This window comes from Schistocerca gregaria, chromosome 4 (genome assembly GCF_023897955.1).
Source record: "Schistocerca gregaria isolate iqSchGreg1 chromosome 4, iqSchGreg1.2, whole genome shotgun sequence".
In the NCBI taxonomy this organism is placed as follows: domain Eukaryota; kingdom Metazoa; phylum Arthropoda; class Insecta; order Orthoptera; family Acrididae; genus Schistocerca; species Schistocerca gregaria.
In genome coordinates this window covers 201980705-202003891 of record NC_064923.1, presented here as the reverse complement: position 1 = coordinate 202003891, position 23187 = coordinate 201980705, and the positions used below count along the sequence as shown (strand labels likewise).

General features: G+C 38.2%; 1 protein-coding gene across 1 annotated transcript in view; it reads left to right on the top strand.

The window, feature by feature from the left end:
- The window catches only part of LOC126268215 (transmembrane protein 245), a 266256-nt gene that overhangs the window by 187825 nt on the left and 55244 nt on the right, over positions 1-23187 (top strand). Inside the window, exon 10 of the mRNA XM_049973842.1 lies at positions 2408-2508. Within this exon, the coding sequence (XP_049829799.1) occupies positions 2408-2508 (101 nt within the window). The remainder of the gene's footprint in view (positions 1-2407; positions 2509-23187) is intronic.

Here is a 23187-nt window from a genome sequence, read left to right as displayed (position 1 = left end):
CATGGTTGTCAGAGGGAAGCCAAAGATATTCTACTGTAAGTACTGTGCCAGCTTCAAACCAAAGAGGATGCATACAGAAGTAAAGAGGTATATAGTATAAAGATAAACACAACTATGTTCGATGAAAAGATGTGTGAATGGCTAAAGAGAAAGAGGAGAAGACTGAAGAGTAAATGGGAGTGAGGTTGTTTAACATAAGTTCAGTCCAGGGGGATGGCGGGATGAAAGGATGTGTTGGAGTGCAAGTTACCATTTCCGCAGTTCAGAGGGACTGGTGTTGGGTGGGAGAAGCCAAATGGCACATACAGTGTAGTAGGTTCCTAGGTCCCTAGGTTGTTTGATTTCACATGCCCAGATATAGATCCAGAGTGATGTAGTCAGCTCCAATGAGAACTTCTGAAATGGAGGGTCACTTTTTCTTTCCACGAACAATATGAGACTGGAATAGAAGGGAGAACAGATAGAGGTACTCAAGGTACCCTCCGTCACACACCGTCAGGTGGTTTGCGGAGTATGGATGTAGATGTAGAAAGGGAGCAATGGCGTGAGCTGTGCTGGATACAGTGTGGCATCGTGGTTAGATCTATATGTCACGTTGCCTGTTCAGTTCTGACCACCAGTAATTGTTTTCCATTTAATATTTATCTGTTTTGGAAGGTTCTCAAAATTTCTTGTGTTTGTAGTGTTTGTACATTCTGGAATATTTGATGCTTGTATAAATAACAGGTCTGTTTGTCCAGTAGTTCAGTTCTGTTCTGGCTATACTTTGGTGTTCGTAATAAACTTGCTTTTAGTGCTAAGTATTGTACTTTATTGATGAGCCAGCTTTCCAACTTGTACTTTATCATGGTTGCAATGTGGCAATATTTAAAATGAACCAACATGTAATACCTGTCCCATATCAGCATACAGGTTTTTATGGTTATGCTATTATTTAAGGACGACAACAACCGATTCCTTTCCCAACTTTGTACCAACTGAGCAAACACTATACCAACTAGGGACATCAATTTTAAGTTTGCTCCTCTTCGCCCTCCTCCCTGTTGTGCTTTATGATATAAGCATAATACCAGTTCTTGAAAGAATCAAACACCTCTGCATAAAACAGCTTCAAACCTCAGATTACTTTACAGATGAGTAAATATGTTAAATATTTGATGTTAAGTATGTAAACAAGAAGAAATTCAGTAAAGGTTTGAAATTATGCTTAAACTTTGTTGGAAGTCGCTAACTGCTCTCATTGTGAAATACTGGATGAAGATGAATATAATCTGTGTAATTAGTGCTCTATTTTAACCAAAAGTAAGTTTTGTTGTGCATCTCAATGTTTATGACATCACATCATCAGAACTGTGTGATGTACAATAATATAATTTTGCAGATACATTCAGTGATTGCCTCAAAGTGTAAGTAATAAATTAAAACATCATGCCTGATGAAGTTTTACTGTGTGTTGTTTTGATCATGAGCTAGTTTTTCATGCATATAAATGTCTATGATGTCAGTATTGTACAATGATATAATCTTGGAAGTGCATTCAGTGTTATATGTGGATACCGTCTATTTCTTTACTACGACTGTCTGGAAAATTGTGTTGCCAATAGTCGGTAGTAAAGAAGTGGTAAATTAAAATGCCATGTCTGATGCTGAAGTTTTGTAAAGGTTTTAAATTATCTGTAAAAGTTTGATGGCAGTTGCTAAATGTTCTCATTCTCAGATTCTGGATGAGTAAAATTCCATTATTTGCGCACCATCAGTTATGCTGCCTCAAGACAAAGACGAAGTTTCTAACTGTAATACTTATCTTTCTGTGTTCAACTTTTAATATAAGAGTATACCTCTTGATGAGTAGACTAAGACAGCAATTTAAAAGTTCAAATTCCATTGATGTTATAAAGAATATTGAAAATGAAATCCTTGAGGCCCCTGGAGGCTATTAGGCAATCTGCAACTGGCACTGGTTTCCATTTTCCGGGACGGTCGCATTGTAATACAAACAGGCAGCCACCCCAGCATGGAAGAATTTTACTTTAGTGTTCATATACTGTGTAAGACCTGTTAGATGAGAAATATTCCTGTAACAATTTCTAGATTCACTTATATTTAAGGTATGAACAATTTTTCTGTTGCTCATTTGTGCTCACTAGATTTAGTGTAATATAATTTTACTTTTTTGATGGAAAAATACATGCTGTTAATACAATTTTTCCTAACTTTAGTGGTTTCTTGAGAGCTGTTTAGTATTTATTCAGTGAGGATTTTTTAAAATGTATGTATTTAGTTTTAGCTGTTCTTCATTTGATAACAGTTTTGTTTCCACAAAGAGATTAAATTTTTTTTTTGAAACATTAAGTGTAAAGCTGTAATTTATGGAATGAATACTGATGACATATTCTTTTAATTTTAGATAGTTTTCTTCACAGCACTGTTTTACCTCCTGAGTTCTAGTGGACAGGAGTACAAACCAGTTGATCTCATACGGAGCTTCAGCCCAGATAGTGGCAGTAGGTATGCTGAAAATTTTTTATCTGAAGAGACTTCCATAGAAATAACATATTTTTATTGTGTTGCTAGATTGTAGGGAATACAATCTGTTACATTACTTCCTAGCATGAGTGTGAATGTTGCTGATGGCTGTATCCAAACACGATTTTTAGTTATTAGCCACTCCTGAAATTTCATATTGATAAATTCCTGCATGGTGTGAACAAATCAGTGCCCATCCACCCTACTACTTTCTTCCAATTATTCTCAATATCCTGTGTTATATAAATCTGGCATGGATCCAATTCTTGGAAATATGGAACTACTCGAACCATACCACAGTCAACCATGATAACATTTACACAGATGCTAGTGGATAAAGGTAAACTTTTTTCCTCATCTATTATCTTTGTACCTCTTTGTATCAGCCTTAATCTGTACACTCAGTTTTTGACTTTGTTCTGATATAGATTATTTCAAAAGCTTCTAGTTTCTTTATGCATATTTTCTGCAGTCTGGATATCATTTTAATGCCATGTTTTTAACTTTAGCCATTGCTTCTTGAACACAATATGTTACACAATGGTGAAAATACATTGTTAACTTATCTTACATGCTTAACAGGAATTTGACTTCAATTTTTCTTGATATATTTCCTCCACTTAGTTCTTGTGTGCATCTTAGTTTACTCAACTTATTATTCATATTTGAGCCTTTTATTCATTTTTAGAATCTGAAAGACTTGTGTATGCATCATGGCTTAAAGCTATTCTGGTTTTCCTTTACCCCGCTGTTAGGTACTCAGAGCAAGGAAAAAAATTAGTTATCTAATACAACTGTTTTTTCTGAAGTAAAATTAATCTTTATACAGTATCTCTTCCATTTTACTTTTATTTTTGGTAACTTACTTCAGCAAATGTTCATATACAACTATCTTTAAAGTTCAAGTGAATAGGCTATTAGTAACTAGAAAAATGTGTGTATAACAGAACAATTAAACATGGCAGAGGTCCTGTTTGATATGCAAACAATATTAGCAAACTTTTTCAGAAACACCGCTCGCAGTACACCAGGTATAAAACAAAGTTTAAAATTGCAGATAGCCAGCATGCTTTGTAAAACACGCTTGGCTGCTTGAAGACAATAAGTGGAACCGTTAATAACTATTGTAATAAAAACTTATCACAAGACCCGTTACAGACGTTAAGAAATAAAGATAAAAGTGACAAAAACTGTTATTTGTACAAAAATTAAAATCCAAACTTGATTGGTGGTCATTCCCACACTAAATGCCTTGAAAAGTTACAGCAGAACAGCAGAGCTGGTAGATGATATGACGAATTTCTCTGACAGGTCTGCCATGTATGCTGGTTGCCTCTCCTTGCCAGTTGTCAGTCACCTTTCCCTCTGATCCTTCCATCCCCTTCCATCTCTTCCTCACTTCTTTTATGCCCTTTATGCTCCATCTGATATCACCCCTCAGTTCAGTCAAGCTGCAGTACCGTGTGTGTGTGTGTGTGTGTGTGTGTGTGTGTGTTTGTGCGTGCGTGCGTGTGTGTGTGCGCGGACGCGCTTTTGTGTGTACTATGTGCCTTTCTGTATTACTTGGCTCTAAAGGTAGAAATTGTCCAAAACCTTCGCAGTGTTTCCCGTCTGAGTTATGTGCCTATTGACCACTCAGTACCTTCACTCTTCCATTATTAAAATCTAGACTTTTCTTAAGGATACAACCATTAAAATAAATTCAAACTAAAATGATCTTCAAAATTGTTGCTACTATTTAATTGTAGAATCATTGTAATGATAACTAATTGAAATATCATACTGGAAATGTAGAAATGTCAAAAACCCCTAGAACTCAGTGAGGCTTCAGGACCTGATGGATTTGCTTAAGTTCTTTGCATAATTTTTAAGGGATTCATTGTGTTATTAGCCATGTTCAGTGCATATCCTTGTACCAGAGAATTGTTTACAATGATTGAGAAAAAACACAGCTGAACTGATCCACAGAAATGCAGTTCCTTGTCACTAACCATTGTCTGTAGCAAAATTCTAGTGTGTAGTACATATTCCAACATAATGATATAAGTGAAACAAATTAACCTTCTCCATGGCTGCTAGCATAGAAAATTATGATAACATTGTTCATCTGAAGTCACCCACACCCCCTCTTCCTCTCACACACATTTTAGATACTATCTATTAGTGTACGCATGTTCATAAACATGCACATGCACAGACACATGCCCCCCTCACCCCAAACCAACCTGTAGTTCAAAATTGTTAAGGCTTTCGTATCCACTTGTTGACAAACTGCATATTGGCTTCTGTCTTGCTTCTTCAGCTGACGTTCATCTGATGATTTTTCTGACTTTTCGCTAGCGTGAGTGGCCGGCATAGTCAAAGTTTCACCCTCCATTGCTGATGGTGGACTGGGGCCAAGCTTGCAGCCGCAGACTGAATGTACCTGGTGTGCCAACGTCACAGGGATTCTCCATAGTCATTTCCAGTGCAGTTTTCCTCTTACTACGTGCAATGGTCGTTCGCTGCAGCACTGAGAGCCAGGAGCCATTTACCTTGAGGCTTTCTTCTTTCTAGTTGAAGCTATTCTTGTGTTTATTTCTGTAGCTTCTCTGAACAAGCGTGTGTAATAGCTGTTGTCTGTAGCCAGAACTTTAGTGTCGGCAAATTTTACTATGTGGTCAGTCTCTCACAGTGCGTGCTCTGCCATAGACGATTTCTCCACCTGCCCCAACCTTCAGCGTCGCTTGTGTTCTGTGATTGTGGAGTCGATTGATTGTCCAGTAATTCCAACATAAACTTTTCCTCATGTCCGTGGTATGCGGTATATTCCCAACATTGCAAGTGGGTCCTTTTGTCCTTTCCTGATATGAGACACTCTTTGATCTTCTTTGCCAGTTTGTAAATAGCCTTTACGCCATGTTTGTGCAGCATACAGCCAATACTGTCTGTCGCTCTGCGAATGTATGACAGAAAGGCCATACCCGACATTTCTTTTCCTGATGGTATCACTTTGCTGAGTGTTTGACTCTGTTATACTTCTAATATGACTAGTGAAGTAATCATTGTTCTGAGTGTTTGACTCTGTTATACTTCTAATATAACTTGTGAAGTACCCATTGTTCCGCAGAACACTTTCCAGCATATTAATCATACCTCTTTTCTGGCTCTCGTGGTGATTTTGATAGTTTGTGCAGATGTTGGTCGCTGTGTGTCAATTTTTAATACATGCTGTGTCCCAGATTTTCACTGTTCCTTGTGACCAGCACATCTAGAAATGGTAGTTTTTTGTCCTTTTCTATTTCCTTAGTAAATTTTATGGAGGCTGTTCAGATGGCTTAGAAAGTCACCGAGCTCGTCTTCACCATGGCTCCACACAACGAACGTATCATCGAAGTATCTGTACCACACCTTAGGTTTACAAGGTGCCAAGTCGTGTGCCTGTGCTTTGAAAAGTTCCATGAAGAAGTTGGCCATCACTGGACTAAGAGGACCTCCCATGGTGACACCTCCCAGCTGTTCGTAGAAGTTGCCATTCCATGTGAAATAGCAATGTAATGTCTTGCGGGAAAATGGAGACAATGTGCTCCAAAGAGTCACTCAGAGGCACTTATGTAAATGAAGAAGCAATGTCAAAGCTAACCAGGATGTCATTTGGTGCAATTTTTAGTTTCTTCAGCTTCACAATGAAATGTCCTGAGTCCTTTATGCTTGTATCAGTCTTCCTCACGTGTAAATGGAACAGAGACGCTATGTGTTTTGCCAGTTTATGTGTCGATGAGCCAGGAGCACTAATAATCGCTTTTAGTGGAACTTTTATTCTTATGGATCTTTGGTAATCCTTACAGCAAAGGTGATAGGGCTTCTGTGTTGCAGAGGTTCCTCTGTATAACCAATTCATATTCCATGTGATATGCTGCGTTGGATCTGCACATTTCCATTATCAGCAGTCACAACCAATATGCCCTTGTCAGCATTAAGATTCTTAATAGCTTGTACCACCTCTTTCTTCAGGTTTCAAGGTGTTGGTTTCGCTCGGCGCAGTATCCTGGTTATTTTAGTGTGTATTTCCTCTTCTGTTTCTTAAGGCTGCTTCAGTATTAGCAGTGATGTCCTTCATAGATAAAGTTCTCTGCTAATACTGAAGCAGCCATACAGACCCTTCATTGTAAAAGAGCAGAGGAAATACGCACTGAAACAGGCAGGATACTGCACCAAGCAAAACCACCAGCTTGCAACCTAAAGAAAGAAGTGGTACAAGCTATTAAGAATCTTAATACCGACAATAGTATATTGGTACTGCCTGCTGATAAGGGAAATGCGACCATTGTAATGAAGTCCGAAGATTATAAGCAGAATATCTGAGACCTATTAGCTCTGATGCCGTACCAAAAACTAAGTACAGAACCAATAACGTGGAATACGAACCGGTTAATCTACTCATCTTCTCTGCCAGTGGACATATAGAAGAACCTGCACTACACAGAAGCCCTACCTCCTTGGCGGTATGGATTACCAAAGATCCACAAAAATAACATTCCACTAAGACCAATTGTTAGTGCTCCTGGGTTGAAGTTTGATATGAGGCGTGTTTTTTAAGTAAGTACTGTTTTGAAATTTTAAAAAAAGATGTGCTAGGATATCTCAACAATTTTATTTTTACATGAAAGCCTGTACCGTAATCTGTCAAAGCACTTGTCATAACGTTGTAACAGTTTTTGAATACTCTCTTCATAGAAGTCTGCCGCCTGACTTATTAACCGCTGCATCACCACTGTTTTGACTTCGTCATCATCTTGAAAACACTGACCGCTCAGGTGTTTTTTCAAGTGCAGGAACAGATGGTAGTCACTGGGCGTAAGATTGGGGCTGTACGGAGGGTGACCTAGAGTTTCCCATCGAAAAGATATGATGAGATCTTTGGTCTGACTTGCTACATGCGGACGGGCAGTGTCTTGCATCAAAGCCATGTCCTTGCTCAACTTGCCACGTCTTTTGTTCTGAATTGAATGGTGCAGATTGTGCAATGTCTTACAGTAAGATGCTGCATTGATTGTCTCATTACGAGGCAGAAATTCCCCAAACAATACTCCTTTCCTGTCCCAAAAAACTGTGCACATGATTTTCTGGGCGGAAATTGTTTGCTTAAAATTCACTTTTCTGAATGAATCTGAATGCCGCCATTGTGTGGACTGTTCCTTTGATTCTGGTGTGATGTAGGCCACCCATGTTTCATCGCCCGTAACAATTTGGCTTAAGAAATCTTCATCATTGTGGTACTGCTCAAGGAAAGTCAATGCACAGTCTTAAACATGTGGTTTTGTGCACATCCGTCAACATTTTTGGTACCCAACGTGCACACAATTTTTGGTAATGAAAGTGCTCGGTCACAATGCCATACAAAACACTACGAGAAACATTAGGAAAGTCATCCCGCAAGGAGGAAATCATAAAGCATATGTTTTCTCTCACCTTATTGTCCACTTCCTGCACCAAACTTTCATTAATGACTGAAGGACGCCCGCTCTGTTGTTCGTCATGCACATTTGTGCGGCCATCTTTAAATGCTCTCGCCCACTTTCTTACCATTCCATCACTCATAATGTTTTCTCCATAAACTGCACAGATCTCACAATGAATATTGATCGCTTTTAGGCCTTTAGCACTAAGAAATGTTATAACAGCCCGTACTTCACAGTCGGCGGGAGACACGATTATCAGAGGCATCTTAAACACTCAGTACACAATGTAAACAAGGAAGAATAAGACCGTAATGGTGTCAGTGCGTAGACAACAGATATAGGTACCCAGTGCGCATGCACAGAATGCCGACCGCAGCTCTGCAGCAGAGGTGTGGCAAAACGGTACTAACTTAAAAAACACGCCTCGTATAATTCGAAGTAGTGAAGTATAGAGGCAGAAGAACAAGACTTACGGTCAGGTGAGTACAGGGCTGTAAATACAAAATGAAATTTGGATAATGTAGGAGTAAATCTAATATTGAATAAGAAAATAGGAACGTGGATAAGCTGCTGTAAAGAGCATAGGGCACGCGTTATCCCTGCTAAGAGAGGCATGTAGCCAACACCCACCACAGCAGTACATATTTATTTGCCTAGTACATAGTAGATGAACAGATACAACATGGAAAGGAATGAACGTGATCAATTTTTCACAGAGCATAATTTAATCATTGCAGACATTTGGTTCAAGAATCACGAAAGTGGGTTTTATATGTGGAAGAGACCTGGAGAGGCAGAATTGTAAACTGCAAAACATTTTGAGGGGCAGATGCAGACTAAAGTGTTTTACTTTCTTGTATTCGTATTAGTCCATAAAGATTTTGTATTACCACTTGATATTTTTCTACTTTACCCTGTTGAAAGAACATAGTAGTCTTCTTGACTGATCTGCTTGGAAATTCTGTTTGAAGATACTGACTGCTTCACATTTGTAAACTGAATATTTAACAATAACCGTATACATCATCATCAATCATATAACATCAAACTTTATCAGTATCAACATCCAACACAAAGTTTCTACTTTCTGTCATTATGATTTGGTTTTCTATTAGTGTTCTTAAAGCTAAATCAGAGGTATATTCTCACCTTTTGGCATGTCATTTAACTACATTATGCCAATGTAATTGAAAAGTGTGTCCCAGTACTTTTCTCAGCATGCATATGTCAGCCCACCTTTCTTATTTTACTTTGGGGCCTGAGGTCTTCTGCCTTTCACTTCAAATCTTCTTCTTCTTTATTCTGCAATAATATTTAAACTTCTCTTTATTTCTACCTTACAATCTAAACTTAAATGTAATTGCATATTCGTGATGACGTATTGAGTCTCAACTTTATTTTCGATAAAGATAGAAGGTGAAGTAATGAATAAAAATGTGTGACAAGGCTGGGACTTGAACCTGGGTGTTGTGCTTAATAGGCAGGTGTGCTATCCACCAAACTACACTGGCATCGTGGCTGACTGTGCTGCATGGACTGCTGTTGTCCAGTGCCCTACCTAACACAAACTTCTGTTCACACCTCAGCCCATCTTCAGTTTCCCCTTCTTAAATCGTTAGTATTGCCAAGGCTCTGCGATGTTGGAATAGGCTGGACTGCAGGCAGGATACCCCCATTGCTATATAGTCAAGGTGCTGTTCCGATACCGGAGAGACTTAGTAATACTGACAATTTAAGAAGGGGAAAGTCAAGATGGGCTGAAGTGTGAATTGAAGTTGTGCTGGGGAGGGCATTGGACTGTGGTTGTCTGCGCAGCTGTGTCAGCCACTGTGGTAGAGTGAGTAACAAATCTTCCCAATAAGCAGGAGACCTGGGTTCAAGACCCAGCTTTGGCACAAATTATCGAAGATAAACCAAAATGAACAGCTGAATCTTACTCTGCTCTTCTCATCAGTAATTTTCTCTCTCTTATTGCTGATTTTATGCCAAAATCATACAGTCTGGGTGTATTGACATAAAATGATATTGTAAAACGAAGATCATTCTATTTAGTTTTAAACTGTCCACAGAAATCATTTATATATTTTCACCACCAGTTCAGCTGTAGTTGTGTATTAAATTTACATAGTTTCTCCCAAGTAAATTGTTTATGGATAATACAAAAGTAATGTGTTAACAGATGACTCAATCTTTTCCTGAACCTTTTGCTCGGTTAAAATATTAACACATCTCTTCAATGTTGTCAAATTGAAAAATAAAATTTCTATTTCATATGAAACTGTGCATTGTTCTGAAATTTGAAACCTGACACTAGTGACTGAAATTTGTTTCAGATCTGTATTTAAATTTCTCTCATTTCTGACAATATTGAACATATACAGAGAAGGGCAGCAAGAATGGTCACAGGCTTGTTTAATCAATGGGAGAGTGTCGCGGAGATACTGAAGAAACTAAACTGGAGGACTCTTGAAGATAGGCGTAAACCATCCTGAGAAAGTTTATTAATGAAGTTTCGAGAACCGGCTTTAAATGAGCACTCTAAGAATGTCCTACAACTGCTACATATCGCCCACAAAGGGATTGTGAGGAGATGATAAGAATAATTAGTGCATGCACAGAGGCATTCAAACAATCACTCGTCCTTTGCTCCTTATGTGTGTGAATGGAGCGGTTTGCAGAGTATATACACAAAAAATTCTAGCTTTCGCAACCAACGGTTGCTTCTTCAGCAAATAGGGAAGGAGAGGGAAAGACAAAAGGATGTGGGTTTTAAGGGAGAGGGTAAGGAGTCATTCCAATCCCGGGAGTGAAAGCTTTCCGCTCCCGGGATTGGAATGACTCCTTGCCCTCTCCCTTAAAACCCACATCCTTTCGTCTTTCCCTCTCCTTCCCTCTTTCCTGAAGAAGTAACCGTTCGTTGCGAAAGCTAGAATTTTGTGTGTATGTTTGTGTTTGTTTGTGTGTCTATCAACCTGCCAGCGCTTTTGTTTGTTTTGTTCCCACGTGGAATGTTTACCCCTATTATATTCAACACACAATGTCTTGTTTAAAAAACAAATTTGAAACTTATTTTGGAATACGTACGCTCGGCTGTTCACCGTGTAACATTGGAATGACAGTGACGTGCACTTGGTGAGCGACTGCCTTTCTTATTGCCAGCCACGCCATAATAGTTGGTTGTTCGCTGCAATCTGTCACTGTCTGTTAATGCTGTTGGCTGTCAACCTCTGTCTTGCAGTCTTAAAAATCTTCTTTGTTAATTGTAATTCCAAGACTGTTAATTGTATCTCATTTGCAACACCCTTCTTCTTAATATTTGTATTTCAGTGTGTGTGTGTATTCATATGCCAATCAGTTACTTGCCAACAGCATAATTTCCCAATACATCTTCGTGTAAAATGGTTTCTTCTTCTGAACTCTTTTTATTTGAATCTTGTTATCACTCATTGCTTCATTCTTCTTCCCTTTTTCACTCTTCTTGGTACCCATATATTTCTCACATAGTTTGAATTTCCTTTAGTTTTAAACAATAATTCCGCCCCACATCCGCAAACATAACACTGCCAATCTAATCACTCTTGAATAGAATACTGACTTGCTTCACATTAATAAACTCCATATTAACATCCAACAGATAGTTTCTACATAAAACGAACTAATCTGAATGTAACATTTTATTTGTTATGTTTCAAACATCATTTATAGTATTAAAGTTATATATCTTCTTGGAGCTTCTGTGCCTCCTCAAAGTAGGTCAGTGATACATGGAACAGGTCTATTTGTACCTAAGCACATTCTTCCTCATGCGAAGTTGCTGCGATCACTCTCCCATCTTGACACTGTGTGTTGTCCTGCGGTATGATGTGTCACAAGCAAAGAAAACAACAGACCTGCATAATATCTGTCATCTCACCTACTTTACATTATTTTCTGTTTTCATTCGCAGGTATCATTCATTGGTTAGATGCTGTAGGGATGCACATCACTCCTCTGGAGCAGTATGTCTGGTGATAATTTATTGATTATGAACTGTATGTTAAAACTGAAGAAATTGTGGAAAGGTAGAAATTCAGGGAGATGTGCCTAACATGGGAGGGAGCATTAGGCAACCATTGACGAAAATAGTGGAAAGAATAGATGACATGGATAACTGTGAAATATGAAATAGTGAAGGCAGCAGAGGATCAAATAGGTAAAAAGACAATGCCTAGAAGAAATCCTTGGACAACATTCGAGATGTTGTATTTATTTGTGGAAAGGAGGAACTGTAAAAATGCAACATATGAAGCAGCCAATAGCATACGGACACTTAAAAAATGGAGTTGTCTTAAGATGCGAAATTGCCAAGCAGGTATAAGTAGAGGACAAATGTAAGGCTGTAGAAGTGTGTATGACAAGGAGAAAAATGGATACCACCTACAGGAAAAGTAAAGATACCTTTGGAGAAAAGAGAAGCAGCTGTCTGAATATCACGAGCTCAGATGGCAAGCCAGTGCTAAGCAAAGGAGGGTAGGATGGATTGTGGAAGAAATGTATTGAAAGACAATGTAAAGGAATTTAACTTGAAAGTAGTATTATAGAAAGGGATGAAGAAGTAAATGAAAATTAGATCAAAGATATGATACTATGAGAAGATTTAACAGAGTACTGGAAGACATAGTCGAAAGCAGGCTCCAGGAAGTGTTCCCTCTGAATTATTGAGATACTTGGAGACTGAGCCATTTTGGAAGTATTCCATCTGGCATGTAAGATATACGAGACAGATGAAATACCCACAGATTTCAAGAAGAATAAGATAATAAAAATTCTGTGAAAGGTGAGTGCTGACAGGTGGTTAAATTACCAAAGTATCAGTTTAATGACTCATAGTTACAAAATATTGACGTGGATTATTTACAGAATAATTCAAAAACTTGTAGAAGCTGACCTTGTGGAAAATCAGTTTGGCTTCCAGAGAAATGCAGGAACATGTGAGGCAATATTGAGTGTACATCTTCTCTTACAATATAGGGTAAAGAGATATAAACTTATGTAATGGCACTTGTAGGTTTAGAGATAGGTACCTGTCTGAAATCGTGAAGATGGCAGGAGTGAAATACAAGGAGCCAAAGATTAATCACAAATTTTACAGAAACCTGACTACAGTTATGAGTCAAAGGACATAAAAGGGAGTCAGTAGTTGAGAAGGTAGTGAGATAGCATTGTAGCCTATTACAAATGTAATTCAGTGGATGAGAGCTATTCAAAAAATTCCAGAACATTCGTAATTTCACACCAATGGTGTGTTGGAGCGCAATGCTATTGGCATCCCTGCACATGCATGTGTTTAATGTTTAACTGCCGTAAATTTCACTGTCTTGTGTCTGTTAGTTTTTGTACAGTGCTGTACTGAGTAGAACATTATGTCATGAAGTTTGCAAATTTCGAGATAATAGAGTTAGAGGAGCAATGCGTCTGCATTAAATTTTGCGTGAAACTTGATAAAACCTTTACAGAGACACACCAAATGATGCAGGTAGTCTGTGGTGATGATTGCATAAGCAGTAAGCTGTACTCCTCGTTATGAATTGTTCACACGGTTTAAAAATGGCTGGACAGAAGTTAAAGGTGACCCTCTTTCAGGATGCCTTTCGATGTCTACCGACAATGTTCACGCCAGGAACATCAACAAAATTGTGCATGTCAATCGAAGACTGACTGTTCAAGAGACTGCAAAGGAGTGTAGCATCTCAGTTGGAAATTCTAACACAGCCTCTTGGAATGCATTGTGTTGCTGCAAAGTTCGTCCCACGGCTCATGGGTCAAGGCGAGAAAGACGTTTGCCTCACAATCTGTGAAGAGCTTTTGGATTGCGTGAATGAGAACAAGATATTCCTTAAGAGAATCATAACTGGTGGTGAGACATGGATCTATGGTTATGATTTTGGGATCAAGGTTTAATCTTCACAATGAGTCTGGAAAAATTTTCGAAGTTCAAACTCAGCTTGTCAGGTCAAGTCCAAAGTCAAAACCAGGCTTATAGTCTTCTTTGACTTCGAAGGATTAGTTCATAGTGAATTTGTGCCACTGGGACAAACTGTTAATTGATGGTACTATTGGGATGTGTTGCAATTCCTGTGGGAAACGGCCTGAAATGTGGTGAGACAATTCATGGCTCTTGCGTCACAATAAGCACCCAACATTCATCCATGTTGGTGCATGACTATTGCACAAAAAATGAAATCACTGTGCTGCCTCATCCTTCATATTCTCCAGATCTGGTCCCCGCGAACTTTTTTTTAATTTCCAAAGGTGAAAACTCAAGTACAGTGGCTAGTTTTTGTGCGCAGCTGCCTTCTGCCACCATGTCATATCTCACATTCACATGCAGCTGTCACCAGCCCACAGCCTGGTGTCCATTGTGTAGCGCCAATATGCCTCATCGTGTTAAGTTCCCTTATGTTGTCCATTGACATTTCTTTATTTTTCTCTTTTTTTTCTTCCTTTGAATTGTGATTTCTTTGGATAATTTTGTTGATTATCTGTTGAATTAACCTGTGTTTAATTCTGACTAACCTGACCATATCAACTTCATAACAATTGGACAGTGTTTCCATTATTATACCTAAACAAGTGTTGAGTGGTTTACAATCTCTTATTATAGTTTCTCAGTTTTCCTACTGCAGTCTTGTTTGTCTGAAGGGAGCCTTATAATCGTCCAAAACCAGTCATGATTGAAATTGATTGGGATATGAAGTGCAAACTGGCAGCAGAAAGAAGAACATTTACAAAGTAGAGAAATTTGTTGATTTTTATTATCACTTTATGTATTAGGAATTTTTTTCTGAAGATGTTTGGCAGTAATGTGGCTTTGTACAGAGGCGAGACAATTGCAATAAACAGACAAGAAGAAAATAGAAGCTTTTCTAATGTGGTGTGACAGAAGAATATGTAAGATCAGGTAAGTAGATTGAATAACTAATGAGGGTGTACTGAATGGAATAGGGGTAGAAAAGAAATTAGTTAATTAATGACTCAGCGTGACAACTTGGAGAGATTGGCTGATGGAAGTTGTCCTTAAGGACCAAGGAATCGTCAGTTAGATAATGGTGGGAAGTGTGATGTGTAACAGTGTAGGGAGGCCCCAAGGATCAAATGCAGCAACCAGATGGATGTTTGTTGCAGTAATTATGCAGGGGTAAAGTGGATTGCACTGCATAGACTAGTATTGAGAGCTCATCAATTTAATTTTCAGTTGAAGACTACTACAGCAAGGTTTGCATGGTTAAACAGGCTGTAGATTTGGCACTAAACTCACACATTCATCCTTATATACAGAAGTAGTTTGTTTACCAACATGTCTAAAAGGTTAGTTTTTTGTCATCAGTTACCTGAATGGCATGATGCAGTCCTCCACAACTTCTTCTCATGTCAAACCTCTTCATCTCAGAGTAGCACTTAAACCCACTGACCTCATATTTGCTGGATATATCCAAATGTTGATCTTAATGTACAGTTTTTTCCCTCTATCATTCTCTCTAGTACAAGAGAAGTTATTCTGTGTTGTCTTATGTCCCATCACCCTATCCCTTATATCTGTCTTGTCAATGGTTTACTTCTATCATCACAGATTTTGTAGAGAACTACCTCATTTCTTATCTTACTAGTGAACCTATTTTTCAGTATCCTTTCAGTATCACATCTCAAATGCCTCGATTCTCTTCTTGTGCTGCTGTCCCCCACTGTTCATGATTCACTTTCATACAATACTTTGCTTCAAATGTTCATTCTCAGGAGTCTCTTCCTCAAATTAAGGACAACATTTAATGATAGTAGCCTTCTTTTGGCAAGGAATAACCTCATTGCCTGTGCTTAAATTAAATTAAATAATGGCTCTGAAGATTGTACAATGTCAACTGGCTGTTGTGTCATCCTCTGCCATGAGGCATAATTTGATGCACTAATCTGATTTTTATGTCCTCCATGTTTCCTCTATTATATATTAGTTTGCTTCTGAGGTAGAATAATTCCATCATTTTGTGTATTTCATGATCCCCCATTTTGATGTCACTCTTATCACTTATCTGATTTTTGCTCCTACTCATCAATTTCGCCTTCCTTCAGTTTATTCTGTTCATTTTCCATGCTCAGTTCATTTCAGTACTTTCTTAATTGTACTTGCTTTAATTGAGAATAGCAGTGTCATCAGCAGATCTCAGCTTTGATATTTTTTCAACCTGAATTTTAATCCCATTCCTACTTCCATCATTGCTTCTTTGATGTGCAGATTGAGCAGTAGGGGAGAAAGACTGCATCTCAGTCTTACACCCATTTTAATATGAGCACTTTGTTCGTGGTGTTCCATTCTTATTTTTCATGATTTACACCTATTTCCATGAGATTTTTGAAAACCTTGTTCCATTTGTCATAGTTGGGTGCATTTTTTAGGTCTACAAATACTGTATAGATGTTCTGATTTTTCTTTGTTTCCATTGCCAAGTGCAACTGCCTTTCTGGTCCATATGCCTTTCACAAAGCAAAAGTGGTTGTCATCTAACAGGTCTTAAATTTTCTTTTCCATTTGTCTATCTATTAAAAATTACAGTAAAAGTCTAGTGTAAAGTTTGACCAATCATTCTAAGTGTAAAGTTGTTTAATGCAAAATACTTAAAGTATGATATCACTTGGGACAATGATTTACAGTTGTATACCATTAGCAGCGCACATGTTCGGAGTGACAATAAGTGGAAGTGCAAAGAGGAATTATTGTGGAGAATCAGTTCTAGATCATACAAATGACACAGTTCAATTTGTTAATATTTTAACTGTTAAAAAGTTTACATGCAGAATGCTTGTCCAACTTATACTGGAGTGCTGTTATGTGACTGTGGGATTCGTGTAATATTGTACTAATGGGGACATTGAGCGTATTCAGAGGATTGCAGTGTCATGGGCCAACATTTTCACTTAGGGCCATGTAATAGAACAACTCAAAAATCTGAGCTATTGGATTCTCATTGGAGAATGCTTAATATGCTGTCAAGACAAACTTCAAGAACTGGGGAATTCTTTTTCTGTGTACCCGTTGGATTTTGAGCCGGTCTGCCTCGTAAGCCAGTAGAGTACACAAAACACAACATTTATACTACTTTATGTTAGAGAAAGAAGTGAAAAATTTAAATTTATACAAGGAAAGTACATAGCCATCTTCAGGTTGCACTTGTGTATAGTTGGAAAAGTATACCATTTATTAGACAAACCACAGATGTACACTAACGATTAAAACTTTTTGCTAACCTGTGATAAAAACTGTTTATTTTATTTCAGTGTGTAAACACATACAAAGTAGAACAATAAAATAAATATTTTCTTTCTACTTCATTAAGTGCAATGCATCATGGTTTGGATTTCCACCTTTTCAAAGAATCCAACATTTTCTCTCAGAACAGCAGCACAAATTCTTAGCATTCTGGAGATAAAATTTTGTAGTGTTTCAGTAGATATTGCACTCCAATACATCTGCAAATTATGTCATAGATCTTCAACATTGGACGACATCAGTTTTCTCATCTCCCTGTAATGTTTATCCTGTAAGAGTTCAGTGGCATTTACATCAAGTGACTGACTTGACCAGATCATATTCTTCAGTTCCCCTATATCTCTCTTTTCCATTGACATACTTTCTGCACAATTTAGAAGCGTGTTTGGAATCATTGTCCTGCTACAAAACAAACTCACAATCAGCAAGTCTCTTACCAGATGGAATTGCGTTGTTGATAAGTATCATGTGGTATCCTTCCTTCTTTATGTCCCATTAATCATCACTAGATCACTGACTTAACCACCTTCAAAATATGCCTACATCATGATCAGCTTTCCACTGTGCTTCACATTGGCATCACACACTGACTCTTCATACGTTCTCAATGGAGTTGACAGACAGACATTTGACAATGGTTTCCAAATACTTCAGACTTAGATTTGTCTGTGATTGACACCTTGAACCATTGCTACATGCTCCAGTTTTTCTGTTGCTGTGCCCATTTCAGTCTTTTCACCTAATTTTGTTTGCATAGTAAAGGTTTTTAGGCCATTAAGCACCCCTTTAAACCTTGTTCATGAAGATAGTGCTGCACTGTTGAGACAGGGATTGGGATTGCTTGCTTGCTATTTACTACCTCACTAACTTCTATACTTCCTCACAAATTTCAGGGGCAGTGTGAGCCCTCTGACATTTATTCTGGACACACATGAACCGATCTTCCCTGTGTGAGGTTACTTGAGGTCTTCCAGATTGTGAAACGCTTGCATTGGCACCAATTGGCTTGAACCTCTACAATGTATACAACGTTGTAGATTTGGCTATGCCAACTTTTGTTGTTATTGTCCTACTAAAATAGCATCCCTGAGGCAGATCTACAATTACAGCACTTTTTTAAATTCTAATCTCTTACTTCTGTCCCTTTAGGAGGTAATATGGTACAAACCCGATCAAGCTTTTAGACACAAAGCTAGATGCACGCAGTGTTCTGTAAACTAAAGCAAACTGGTGGCTACACAAACAGCTTGAGGACTGATGCCTATTTGAATGTAACAGTCTTAGGTAGAGGCACTGTAGTGTTGTTGTGGATACTCATTAGTGTACTCATTAGTGCTCCACATGCAAACAACCAGTCATATACATAACAGAAGTGCATAGTCATTATATGTAAATACTTATTTTGTTATCAGAATGGGGATATGATTGGTTATACAAAACCAAACCCCTGGTTTAACCCCAAATCTATTAGTTGTGACAGGTGACCAAAACTTATCACATTCATAGTGTAGGTTACACATTATGAAGTTACAGATCTCAAATGAAGTCCAGTTACAGACATCAATAGTAAGCAAATAAGAGTCCACCCAGAACATAATGAAATCAGTTCCAAGCACACAAGCAGAAGTTTTAATAGATTAGTTCAAAGTTGGGCAACGAGTGGCCCACAGGCCAGATACAGCCCACGAGTGGTTTCAACCTGGCCTGTGGAAGGAATTCGCAAAATTACTCTTAATTCATTGTCAGCTGAAATTAACAGAGATTGCCTATCTCATTGCCATATTACGTTTTTCTATTTTTCTAATATTAACTTTACTGAATAATTCTTGTTTGTTATGGATGTATTAGGGTATCGCAAATGTTGAAGCTGAAGGTAATTTATAACAAATCAGCTGCAACTAGTTGCCTTGTTAGGCATTTATTTTTTCCTGATGATATTTCAAGATGCCTGCGAACTTATCTTCAGATGTTTACATTTATATATGTGTAGACTAAGTGAGCATTCTTTCTTTATTAATGGCATTGCATAAATTTGCAGCGGAAGTTTTTAAGACAGCTATTGTATACTGGTAATGTCATAAGTAAAGACACAGTGCCCATGGTACATAAATATATATGAATGTCGTGTATGTGAAGAGACTGTTTACTGATGGATGCTGTGGAAGGAATGGTGAAAGGAAGGAGGAGGAGGAGGAGGAGAAGCAGCACAAGCAACCAGATGGTGGATAAGAACACTGATGGTGATGGTGGTGATGATGATGATGGGGATGATGATGATGATGATGGGGATGATGATAATGATGATGATGATGATGTGGTGAACAGAAAATGAATGTATTCTAAAAACACATGTTTTGAGACATAATTTGTCAGCACCACATGCCAGGGTCAGGAAAGGGGTGTTATTCATATTTGTGCAGTACTCATATACATTGTCACAGATGGTATAGTTTTGTATTTATATGCTACAAGTGCTACTGTCACATCTTTTGATTAGGCTGTCTGTGAGCCTGAGTATGTATTTGAATCAGGCCTCCACCTGTGCAGGCAGCTCCCATGAAAGTCATGTCACCTACATACACTGTCTGATAAAAAGTATCCAGACACCCCTAAGTAATGCAGAATTTAGCATTAGAGGTCATGAGAGGTGGACCTGCCAGTATAAAAGGAGGATGGGAGTGTTGTATCGTCAGAAAAGAAGCAGTAATAGCAGAATGGGTCAGTCAGGAGAGGTCAGTGTCTTCGAACATGGACTAGTAACAGGTCCATCTGGGACATTTCAACACTTCTAAAGCTGCCTGAGTCGACTTTAGGTGACATGATTGTTATGTGAAAACTGGAAGGGTCAACTATGGATAAACCACGACCAGGCCTCATTTATGATTGACAGGGACCATCGCACATTGTGGAATGTGTTTATAAAAATAGCATGAAAACAGCAGAGAGAATCATTTGTGAGTTACAAAATGCTACCAGCAGTCCTGCTAGCAGAACAATGTTAGGAGGTAAAACAGGTTGGGATAGAGTGGTCAAGAATTTCTCATATGTCACACTTTAATATAGTCAGTGCTAAGAAATGCACAAGGTGGTGGAAAAAGCAACACCACTGGGTAGTGGATGACTTGAAACAAGTGATTTGGAGTGAACCCTTTGGCAATCTTATGGAAGAATTTTTGTTTGGCAAATGCTTGGAGAACATTACCTGCCATCATGTGTGTGCTAACAGTGATTTGTGGAGTAGGTGATGCTATGGTATGAGAGGGGTTTTCATGATTTTTTCATGATTAGAGTGTGGTGCCCTTATTATTCTTAAGGGGATGCTAAATCTAGGAAGGTACCAACATATTTTATTGCACGGTATACTGTTTACAGTAGAGGAACAATTCAGAGATGATGATTATTTGTATCAGAATGACAATGCACCCTCTCATAAAGTAGCATCATTTAGGCAATGGTTTGTGGACAATAACTTTCCTAAAATGGACTGGCCTGCCCCTGAACCCAGTGGAACACCTTTGGGATGAGTGAGAATGTCAACTTCACTCTGGACCCCAGTGTCCTACATCAAAACTTCTCTGATTTCAACTCTGAGGAAGAGTATGCAGCCATTCCTTCGTAGACATTCAGACACCTCATTGACTGTGTCACCAACAGAGTTCAATCTGTCATGAAGACAAGAGGTGAACATATCCCATATTAATGTTCACTAATAGGTGTCTGGATACTTTGATCAGATAGTGTAATTGCAACATGCAGGGATTTTGCTAATCACCTGCTCTAGGTAATTCTGAATGACAGAGGCACTGTAAATTCCAAAATGAGTCACTAATACTTATGTAATTATTGTGAATCCAAGTGCAATGAAAACTGTACATTCAACGAATTAAGCTTGGTGTAGCATTTGTCTCCTTATAATATAGAGGTGGACTTTAGGGCAAGAAATAGTGTACATTTCTACAATATCTACAAAATTTACTTCTTTTGATGTCTCACAAAGTCTAAGTGTGCTGTTGGGCTTCCATATAACCTCTGTTGTTGAAGCCCAGAAAGTAGATATAAAACAAGAAGCTCATAATAGCTTGACATAAACACATGTATGCACTTCCTTTGCACAGCCTAACAATATTGCTTTATTTAAGATTTGTAAGTCCACTAATAGTTTTTGATGGTTGTCTATTTACGGTTCCCTAGTTTTCCATTTTAGGCACTGTGTCTCTGTGGTTTGGCGTCATTACCTTTTACAAAACTCTATGACAGAGCAAGTGATGTGACCATGTTTCTGACATTGAAAACAAATTGCAGGACTGTCATGGCTATAATTGTGTGAGAAGAACACTTCTGAATCTTAATTACGTGATGTGTAAGTTGGTTGCCTGATTTGCTCTGTGGCCAAGTACCTTACTATTGCTCTCTAGAAGTTAGCATGTTTCCATGCTAACTGGGCTAGCCTTTTATTAAAGTAAGCCATGAAACCTCATGATGGGTGTGCCAGTGCTTTCCTGCCTCTCTGAAATACTTCTTTCAAAGAAATATTTGATAGCCAAAAGGCCTGAATAGATAGCCGCAAGGCCTGAATATGCAACTTCTTTGTCAAGTGTGTACTGTGTGACTCAGTCCCTTTGACACTGTGTCAGCATATTATTGCTTGCCATGTTTGTTTGTACATACAAAATTGCAATGCTTTAAGGTTCGCCAACCATCTTGATGCAGTGTAGATTGAGGCATCCATTACTAGTAGAATTCCTGTCTGTGCTTACAGACTTTGTGTGCATTGACTGAAAATAATAATAATAATAATGCCGCATGGCTTAACAGGCTGCTGCAAATCTTTCGGTTGGATGCCACCGACATTGCTTGACTTCAGCGATTGGATGAGAACCAGTGTATCCAACATGTGTTAAATATGTTAACTCACAGTTCTCAAAAAACCAGTTCTGGTGTGATTATCAATAGAAGCAAATAAAAGTCTGGCCAGAATGCAAACCAAGTCAAGTCCAATATGCAAGCAGAGTTCATAGTAGAGTAGATGGCCAGGGTCTAACAAGTGTAGCGGGACATCTCTACTGACCCGTGTGTTACTCTTGGTGAAAGCTTGTAGCTGGGCACAAACAGGTCTGTCACTGTCCTTGATACAGCAGTCATTGTCATATACAAGACTTGGGTTGTAAAATCATGAAGGCATGATGAGTAAAATAATCCTGGTAAATATCCTGTGAGATTGTTGTCTCTCAGTAGGGATGCTGTCGAACCAGTGCATTATAATACTCCACTAGAAACACCGTCTTCACCAATAATGTATTATTTCTGATTTTATTATTATTATTATTTCTTTCTTATATCAGACGTTATGTCTGGTCAGAAGTAGAAAGTGACGCGGACCTTGATCAAGCGTGACTTCCTTTTAACTGTACGGTATATGTTATATTGCATTTAGGAACTTTCAGGTAATTGAACGTGTATCAATAATTACGGACTTCTGTAGTTGTATATATAGGTTTGGATGTACCTGTATTGCATTGATGTACTGGTGGATATTGTGTGGTATGACTCCTGTAGTTGATAGTATAATTGGTATAATGTCAACTTTATCCTGATGCCACATATCTTTGACTTCCTCAGCCAGTTGGATGTATTTTTCAATTTTTTCTCCTGTTTTCTTTTGTATATTTGTTGTATTGGGTATGGATATTTCGATTAGTTGTGTTAATTTCTTCTTTTTATTAGTGAGTATGGTGTCATGTTTGTTATGTGGTGGTGTTTTATCTGTTATAATGGTTCTGTTCCAGTATAATTTGTATTCATCATTCTCCAGTACATTTTGTGATGCATACTCGTATTTGAGAACGTGTTGATTTATAAGTTTATGTTGTAAGGCAAGTTGTTGATGTATTATTTTTGCTACATTGTTATGTCTTCTGGGGT